The following is a 9,757-nucleotide window of genomic DNA, read 5'->3' on the forward strand; positions in this document are numbered from 1 at the left end:
ACATTTCGGACATCATTTTCGGTTCATTTGCTTCAAATAGCCCTAAATATGTAATGCACAATGCCACTGGATCTCTGTCATTAATGTGACATCTTGGTGACCATCCATTATGGTTTGTACACAGACACCGGACAAAATCCGTTAATAGTACAACACATCACATCATATATTTACCTGGAGTGCCAACACAGAACATTGTCAGCAGTGGCATAGTGGTTACAGTGTCCGCTTGCAATCCGTGCGTCCTGTGTTCAAATCCTGTTGACACCAGAGTTTTTTTTGGGAGGGGTGAATTTATTTTTATATGTTTTTTTTTAAAGAAATACACTTGTTTGGTCTGTTTATTATTTCCAGCTGGGCTCCATTATGTTTTGTACACAGACACCGGATAAAATCCGTTATGGGTACAACACATTGCAGGCGGTGGGGAAGCAAATTCAGTTTGCACGCATTGTGGGCTACAGATTCAATCCTTGGTTTGCGGACTGCATCTGGCGTCTTACTGTACATCAGGCAAAAATGGCAGGGAGACGCTACTTCAGAGGGGAGCTTCTGATCCTGCTTAGGTGGCGGGACCGGCCATTTGCTACGAACTTCTTTTCCGGTTCATTTGCTTCAAATAGCCCTAAATATGTAATGCACAATGCCACTGGATCTCTATGTCATTAATGTGACATCTTGGTGACCATCCATTATGGTTTGTACACAGACACCGGACAAAATCCGTTAATAGTACAACACATCACATCATATATTTACCTGGAGTGCCAACACAGAACATGGTCAGCAGTGGCATAGTGGTTACAGTGTCCGCTTGCAATCTGTGCGTCCTGTGTTCGAATCCTGTTGACACCAGAGTTTGTTTTTTTTTGGGTGAATTTATTTTTATATGGTTTTTTTTTAAAGAAATACACTTGTTTGGTCCATTATGTTTTGTACACAGACACCGGATAAAATCCGTTATGGGTACAACACATTGCAGGCGGTGGGGAAGCAAATTCAGTTTGCACGCATTGTGGGCTACAGATTCAATCCTTGGTTCGCGGACTGCATCCGGCATCAGGCAAAAATGGCAGGGAGACGTTACTTCAAAGGGGAGCTTCTGATCCTGCTTAGGTGGCGAGACCGGCCATTTGCTACAAACTTGGAGAAGCGGCGGGCTTACAATAAAGCCCGTCGTGAGATCCGAGTAAAATATGGCCAGTCCCGCAGCCTCAGGTCACTCCAGAGGAAGTGGAGTGATCTGGTCACCAGGGAGCCCAGGAAACTGGAATTACTGCGGCTGTCCCTGAGGAGTAAGTGCAGTCCAGTACTGCACATTATTACTCATGTACAGTATTTAAGTAATGTACATTTCTCTAATGTCCTAGAGGATGCTGGGGTCCATTTAGTACCATGGGGTATAGACAGGTCTGTAGGAGCAATCGGCACTAAATGACTTTAAACGTGTGGGCTGGCCCCTCCCTCTATGCCCCTCCTCCAGACGTCAGTTTAGAAATTGTGCCCGAAGGAATCTGTTTGGATGGGCGACCATGTTAAGGTCGACAGTCATTAGGTCTACCACTATTGGTCGACAGTGACATGGTCGACATGGACTCATGATTGACACATGAAAATGGTCAACCTTAACATGGTCGACCATTCATAACGGAACCATGCCCGGACGCCACACACCATACCGCAATGCTCGTTATACCCTATGCCACACACCGCAATGCCCCTTATACATTATGCCACACACTGCAATCCCCTGAAACATTATACCACATACTACAATGCCCATGATATAGGTGTGGATCATAGAATCGACAGTAACTAGTTCAACAATGTTTAGGTCGACCACTATTGGTCGACAGTACCTAGGTCGACAGGGTTGGAAGGTCGACATGAGTTTTGTTTTTGGTGTTGTTTTGTTCGGAAAGTGACGGGGAACCCCAATTAGTGCACCGTGTCCCCTCGCAGTAGAGGGCTCAGACTCTACTGCGCATGCACAGATCTCTGGGAAAATGGCGCGGCGGCCATTTTCACAGAGATTTCTCTACTGCGCATGCGCAGAACTCTGTGAAAATGAGTTTTAACAGCACCTGTGACGTTGCACCCATTATAGAAACACCAGTGCCTGTGACACATTATGACACACCGCAATGTTCGTGATACATTATGCCACACACCACAATGCCCATTAAACATTAAGTCCTACAGTAAGGCTTCTAATTAGTGGTCGATCGTGTACCTAAGCACCTCCTCAGCCATTATTTACTGTTACAGCATTCAGTATGTGCAGTAATGTACTGTATCTAAGGGCACTGTACGTTCCTTTTTGTACCCAGGGCGTCAGCAGCGGATAAGATTGCGAAGGGCCCAGCAGCAGAGAAGGTGGCGAAGGGCCCGGCGCCACTCGTTCTCTGCCATAGCGGGACCCAGCGCCACAAGCAGTAAGTCTTGTACTCTCTTTATTGGGTACTCTTTATACCAGTGGTTCCCAAACGTTTTTGAGTCACGGCACCCCTAGGCCAAAAGTTTCTTATTGAGAAATTTAGAAACAAATAAATAAACAAAAGTAAAATGTGCTTGTACAGTACTGTATGTCATCCTTAAGGCCCATACACACTTGACGATGCACATGTCGTTAACGACTTCCCTTGAACTTCCCTTGAACAGCTGAGCAAACGACATGAGCATACACACTACCAACGACGAAAGACCAAAGACCATAGACCATTCATCGTTGAAGCATCCAAGCTGAACAGTTTATTAAAATAATGAGCTGGGAACAGGGCTGGTGAACAGTTGCTTGGTCGTTGGTCTTTCACACCATACACATTCAACGACGTCTCTGGTCGGTAACGACCATAGTGGAAATTGAGCATACATGCTCCACAGATAAGCGAGGGTCGTTAACGTCCCGCGGGGCCGCGCATCGGTGGTCGGCGGATGCATACACACTTGACGATATAATGAGCGATGTCGTTGATGAGGGCTGAAATGAACGACGTCGTTCATTTTATCGTCAAGTGTGTATGGGCCTTTAGGTTCAATTACTGTATGTGGTGAGGGACACTTCTGATTGCCCAAATACTGTACTGTAATTTATGATTGGAAGAACCCAGCACTGATTTTGCCTATTACAGTGACAATAAATATTTGAATTGTTTCTTGATCACCCCTGCAAGCGTCTTTTTTTATTTTTGAGATTTACCAGTGTCTGTGAAACTGATCATACAGTAGATGTGCTAAATTTAGCACATCTACGATCTGATCTGAATTAGGCCCCAGGTGCGATTTGCACCTTGTGAAATGTACAGTAAACCATCAGGGTATGAATGCTTTTGTTTGATTACTGCTGGGGACAATGGTAATGCTGTGGCCAATGTGTTTAATACAGGCACCCCTGGACCAATTCCTCCGCCGCCGGCATTTGCGGACCCGCCTCGTCTTGGTAAGACATTTTTGTTAAGTTAAGGCTCATTTCACCACTGTTTCTAAACCTTATTCCCCACCCTGTGCCTCTTATCCTACACCTCCCACTGTGCCTCAGCTTCCCCTTGTCTTTTAGCCTATCCCTGCTCCTGTGGCTGAGCCTCCCCATGTCTCTGCTGTGGAACATCATGATGTCATGTAAACTGTGCTTTATAGGGTTCCAACGCTCACAGTTGGAGGACGCAGGCAGCCTTCCAGGTCCCACAGCAGGAGGACACTGGAGAGGAAGGCGCAGCCCTCCCCAAAGTAAGTACAGTACTTGTTTTTGTTAAGGGCCAAGGTAAAGTACATGGCAGATAGCACACTGGGGGTCATTCCGAGTTGTTCGCTCGTTGCCGATTTTCGCAACGGAGCGATTAAGGCAAAAATGCGCATGGTTCGCAGTGCGCATGCGCTAAGTATTTTAGCACAAAACTTAGTAGATTTACTCACGTCCGAACGAAGAATTTTCATCGTTTAAGTGATATGTAGTGTGATTGACAGGAAGTGGGTGTTTCTGGGCGGAAACTGACCGTTTTCTGGTAGTGTGCGGAAAAACGCAGGCGTGCCAGGATAAAACGCAGGAGTGTCTGGATAAACGGGGGAGTGGCTGGCCGAACGCAGGGCGTGTTTGTGACGGCAAACCAGGAACGAAACGGGCTGAGCTGATCACAGTATAGGAGTAAGTCTCGAGCTACTCAGAAACTGCTAAGAATTATTTATTTGCACTTCTGCTAATCTTTCATTCGCAATTCTGCTAAGCGAAGATACACTCCCAGAGGGCGGCGGCCTAGTGTGTGCAATGCTGCTAAAATATGCTAGCGAGCGAACAACTCGGAATGACCCCCACTGTGTGAGGTAAAGTGCATGGCACACTGTGTGAAGTAAAGTGCATTGCAGATGGCATACTGTGAGGTAAAGTACATACAGCACTCTGAATTTCAAAGGTTTTATGTAAAATGGATATAAGCAAATTCATCTGAGCTGTCTCCATCGTCTATAGAAGCTTCCATGTTATACAGTACATTCCTGAGTTGAAGTGCTGAAGCATATTGGTAGTTGGTTTAAAATCCTTGCAACAAATACCCAAGCGTCTTAAACCATATCTGACATAAAGAATACCACATACAGTAAAGTGGTCCTGAATTGCTTCACTGTTGTGTGTCTGGTCAGTGTCTTTGTTGTTGTCATTGTTAAAAACAAATTAGCCCTACTGAATACACACAACCGGCAGCCACAATAGATGTTACCTAAAGTAACCTTACTTAATCTGATTGTGTGGCCTGGAATCCATTGTGTAGGGAAGAATGAGGGGGTTGTATGAGGGGGTTGTATGGCCTGACATCTGATACTGGCTGTATCTACCCAACAGCAAACACACAGGTTATCTGAGCAGTCACATGGGGGAGGGGAACATTATTTTACAAACTATAACACAATAACCAATACATTCATATACTGTATATACATCGAAAACATAACTGTACCCATGTAACAATAACATCATACAATATAATACAATATTCTGTCTCTCTGTCTCCATCTCCTCATCTCCTCCCACCCTGCCTCATCTATCCTATTGAAAATTGTGCTGCCATTTTTTTCAACAGTCCAGCAGGAGGAAGCCAGGCCAGCCAGCCCCTCGGGCCCTAGCATGGACAGTGGTGGGTGGACCAGCCCAGAACAACCACTGTACTGTGCATCCAGCTCCTCGGAGGAGGAGGTGGCAGCAGCACTACCTCCTGCATACAGCAGGCCTCCCCCAGGCTGTAAGTACTGCACTGTAATGTAATGTTTTTGGTCTCCAGCATCAATAATCTTCTTACTGTACTTTATTGGTGTTCACATGTGCTGCCGTATGATATTTTATAATATTTCTGTATGCTGTACTGTATTACTATCATTTTGGAAAGTGACCGAACATTTCTGTATCCACAGTACATTCCCCCATACAACCAGAGGAGGAATCTGAGGAGTGGTCCGACACTCCTGCACTACCATGTAAGAACTACTGTACTATACATTACTGACTGTACTGTATTCAACTTTTAAGAATACTGTCTCTACACTACAGTACACAGTGGAGGATTTACAGTATAACAAGTTAACCAAAGAATCTGCTTAGGGCCCTGTAGGTCTCATTTTGTTCAGGGCCCCATGAGATCTACGGTAGAATACTAAACCTAGACCTCAGAGTTCTTAACTGTACTTTACTGTGATTTAAATAAAACACCACATGTGCAGTGTACATTATTAAACTGACAGTGCGCTTTTTTTCACAGCAACGCCTGCTCCATCATCTAAATCGGGCTCATCCACCCCAACTTCACTGACCCATTCACCGGGACCGGCGGACCCGGCTCGTCCCGGTAAGACACTTTTTGTTAAGTTAAGGCTCATTTCACCACTGTTTCTAAACCTTATTCCCCCACCCTGTGCCTAATGTCATTTCTCCGACGTCCTAGTGGATGCTGGGTACTCCGTAAGGACCATGGGGTATAGATGGGCTCCGCAGGAGACTGGGCACTCTTAAAAGAAATACTGTAAAAAATGTGGAGGCGGAGCAGGTGCCGATAAGTGTGATGTCACCCCCTGCGGGGCCGACACCAGAGTGGGTGGATATGTGAAAGGTATTACACGACAGTGTCAGCTCCTTGCATAAAAGGTTTGATGACATAACAGCTGTGGGACAGCCGGCTTCTCAGCCAGTGCCTGCCCAGGCATCTCACAGGCCATCAGGGGCTCAAAAATGCCCGCTACCTCAGATGGCAGACACAGATGTCGACACGGAGTCCGACTCCAGTGTCGACGAGGACGAGACTAATGTACATTCCACAAGGGCCATCTGATGCATGATTACGGCAATGAAAGAGGTGTTGCACATTTCTGACATTAACCCAGGTACCACTAAAAAGGGTATTATGTTGGGGGAGAAAAAGCAACCGGTGGTTTTTCCCCCATCAGATGAGTTGAAGGAAGTGTGTGAAGAAGCGTTACAATGATTGTACACCGGTGGGAACGACCACAGGTGGACATGATGGCGTCCCGCCTCAACAAAAAGCTAAAAAGATATTGCGCCAGGTCAAGGGACCCTCAGGCGATAGCTGTGGACGCTCTGGTGACACCGTGGGTGTACCAGTCGGTGTATGTGTTCTCTCCTCTTCCTCTCATACCCAAGGTACTGAAAGAGAGGAGTAAGGACAATACTCATCGTTCCGGATTGGCCAAGAAGAACTTGGTACCCAGAACTACAAGAAATGATCTCAGAGGACCCATGGCCTCTGCCTCTCAGACAGGACCGTACGGTGTGATTGGTGTGGCTGGTATGAGTCTTACCCTGGATTCCAAATCCTTTCCTAGTAATGTCAGCTCTTCCGGGCACAGTTTCCCTAACTGAGGTCTGGAGGAGGGGCATAGAGGGAGGAGCCAGAGCACACCAGATATAGTACCTAATCTTTCTTTTAAGAGTGCCCAGTCTCCTGCAGAGCCCGTCTATACCTAATGGTCCTTACGGAGTACCCAGCATCCACTACGGACTACGAGAAATAGAATTACCGGTGAGTAAATTCTTATTTTTACATGCATACTATTCAAAAACTGAACCTGTATTAATGCTGTCCATTTTTTTTTTTTTTTTTTTTTTTTTACAGTGCTACTCCGGAGAATCCGCCAGTTGCTTTCAATAGCAAATATATTATTTTATAGAATAGCTGATAATGTGTAAAATGTATTTATTTTGTTTTGTTTTTGTTTAATATAATAATAATTTGTATTTGGCGGTGTGCATTGCAAATTTATTCCTCTCTCTCTCTTACATGAAGCAGGGTTAAGCAGGGCAGCGAGATCTACTGTAGCATGCAGGCCAAACTCCATATGCAGTAACCTCTTTGGTTGCTTTAAGAAATGTCATTTTCACTCACAGAGAAATGTATCACAAGGAGGGCTTTCTGTTTGCTAAGAAATGTCATTTACAGTATAACATACACAGTATTGTATGGCTATCCCTGCCCCCTAGTCAAAACCTGTTTCTGTAGACACTGCTGCTCAATTAGCAGCAGTTGAATGTGTATTCAGAGTAAAGTGGATTAACTCTATTGTTTAGAAATCTTGTGTCTGCAGAAATGGTGTTTGTCTGGGGGGAGGGACAGCCATACAATACTGTGTATGTTATACTGTAAATGACATTTCTTAGCAAACAGAAAGCCCTCCTTGTGATACATTTCTCTGTGAGTGAAAATTTGCACCAGCAAATCTGCTCATAACTGTCCATTTTCAAAAACAGTCTGTACCATGACAGTTAGGAGCTGATTGGCAATGGCTGAAACATTACTTACCGAGTAACAATGCAGTGCTAAACTAAACAAAGTGGTACTGAACCAATTAACAGCAGGAAACGAAGCGCTGGGCAGGCGCCCAGCATCCTCTACGGACTACGAGAAAATTATTTACCGGTAAATGATTTACCTATAAAACGTGTGAAAAGTCCCATTTTCAGAACCTTCTGGCCCCCTTGTCCGGCATTGAATACCCCCCTTAGTGTACTAATGTACTAAGGTGGAAACTAACACAAATTATAATAACACAAAATAACTGTAAATTATATAAAAACTTTAATAAAAAAAACTAGAAGGAAAAAAACACAAAATAATTTTTTTTATAAACAGCGTAAAATATAAAGAAAAATTTGTTGGACCACCGCTCTCAGAATGAGAACCAATCGCCGGAGTTGGTCTGTGAAAATAAAAAACAATGTACAGTATTAGAACAGTAAGACAGGTTGAGTACTGTACAGTATACTGTACAGCACTTTATCAAAGTTTATGAACAGTATGCATGTAAAATAACACTATAATGACTGTACCCCTAGTCAGGTTGTCCGGGCCAAAGCGCCCTGGTCCTGGAACTTGGCCGGTACCTGTTTTATGGGAAAAAAGATAAATGACTGTAAATACTGTACTGTACCAGGCCCCCAAGGAACCCTATAAAGCACAGTTTACATGACATCATGATGTTCCACAGCAGAGACATGGGGAGGCTCAGCCACAGGAGCAGGGATAGGCTAAAAGACGAGGGGAAGCTGAGGCACAGTGGGAGGTGTAGGATAAGAGGTACAGGGTGGGGAATAAGGTTTAGAAACAGTGGTGAAATGAGCCTTAACTTAACAAAAATGTCTTACCAGGATGAGGCGGGTCCGCAAATGCCGGCGGCGGAGGAATTGGTCCAGGGGTGCCTGTATTAAACACATTGGCCACAGCATTACCATTGTCCCCAGCAGTAATCAAACAAAAGCATTCATACCCTCATGGTTTACTGTACATTTCACAAGGTGCAAATCGCACCTGGGGCCTAATTCAGATCAGATCGTAGATGTGCTAAATTTAGCACATCTACTGTATGATCAGTTTCACAGACACTGGTAAATCTCAAAAATAAAAAAAGACGCTTGCAGGGGTGATCAAGAAACAATTCAAATATTTATTGTCACTGTAATAGGAAAAGTCAGTGCTGGGTTCTTCCACCCCTTATACAATGCCCACAGCAGTAGCACCCCTAATACACATAATGCCCACAGCAGTACCGCCCCTTATACAATGCCCACAGTAGTATTGCCCCTTATGCTATGGCCACTGTACTGTTAGTGCCCCTTATGTACAGTAGAGCCTATAAAAGAAATGCCCCCAGTAGTAGTGCCCTTTATGTCCCCAGGAGTGCCCCTTATGTCCCACTTGTATAAAGTGACTCCTATGCAATGCCCGTAAATCTCAAAAATAAAAATAGACGCTTGCAGGGGTGATCAAATATTTATTGTCACTGTAATAGGCACTGGAACTTGGCCGGTACCTGTTTTATGGGAAAAAAGATAAATGACTGTAAATACTGTACTGTACCAGGCCCCCAAGGAACCCTATAAAGCACAGTTTACATGACATCATGATGTTCCACAGCAGAGACATGGGGAGGCTCAGCCACAGGAGCAGGGATAGGCTAAAAGACAAGGGGAAGCTGAGGCACAGTGGGAGGTGTAGGATAAGAGGCACAGGGTGGGGAATAAGGTTTAGAAACAGTGGTGAAATGAGCCTTAACTTAACAAAAATGTCTTACCAAGACGACGCGGGTCCGCAAATGCCGGCGGCGGAGGAATTGGTCCAGGGGTGCCTGTATTAAACACATTGGCCACAGCATTACCATTGTCCCCAGCAGTAATCAAACAAAAGCATTCATACCCTCATGGTTTACTGTACATTTCACAAGGTGCAAATCGCACCTGGGGCCTAATTCAGATCAGATCGTAGATGTG

The 9,757-nt window shown here is 44.9% G+C and overlaps 1 protein-coding gene across 3 annotated transcripts in view; it reads left to right on the forward strand.

Moving 5' to 3' along the window:
• The window catches only part of CCS (copper chaperone for superoxide dismutase), a 356,173-nt gene extending 348,942 nt beyond the window's left edge, over window positions 1–7,231 (forward strand). For all 3 annotated transcript variants that reach the window (XM_063945156.1, XM_063945154.1, XM_063945155.1), the window contains exons 9-15: window positions 2,331–2,435; window positions 3,386–3,439; window positions 3,637–3,726; window positions 5,070–5,228; window positions 5,398–5,460; window positions 5,742–5,828; window positions 7,110–7,231. In XM_063945156.1, coding sequence (XP_063801226.1) covers window positions 2,331–2,435; window positions 3,386–3,439; window positions 3,637–3,726; window positions 5,070–5,112 — 292 coding nt within the window. In that variant the 3' untranslated portion in view covers window positions 5,113–5,228; window positions 5,398–5,460; window positions 5,742–5,828; window positions 7,110–7,231. The remainder of the gene's footprint in view (window positions 1–2,330; window positions 2,436–3,385; window positions 3,440–3,636; window positions 3,727–5,069; window positions 5,229–5,397; window positions 5,461–5,741; window positions 5,829–7,109) is intronic.
• Window positions 7,232–9,757: the final 2,526 nt, after the last annotated feature.

The sequence above is a fragment of the Pseudophryne corroboree genome, chromosome 11 (genome assembly GCF_028390025.1).
Source record: "Pseudophryne corroboree isolate aPseCor3 chromosome 11, aPseCor3.hap2, whole genome shotgun sequence".
In the NCBI taxonomy this organism is placed as follows: Eukaryota; Metazoa; Chordata; class Amphibia; order Anura; family Myobatrachidae; genus Pseudophryne; species Pseudophryne corroboree.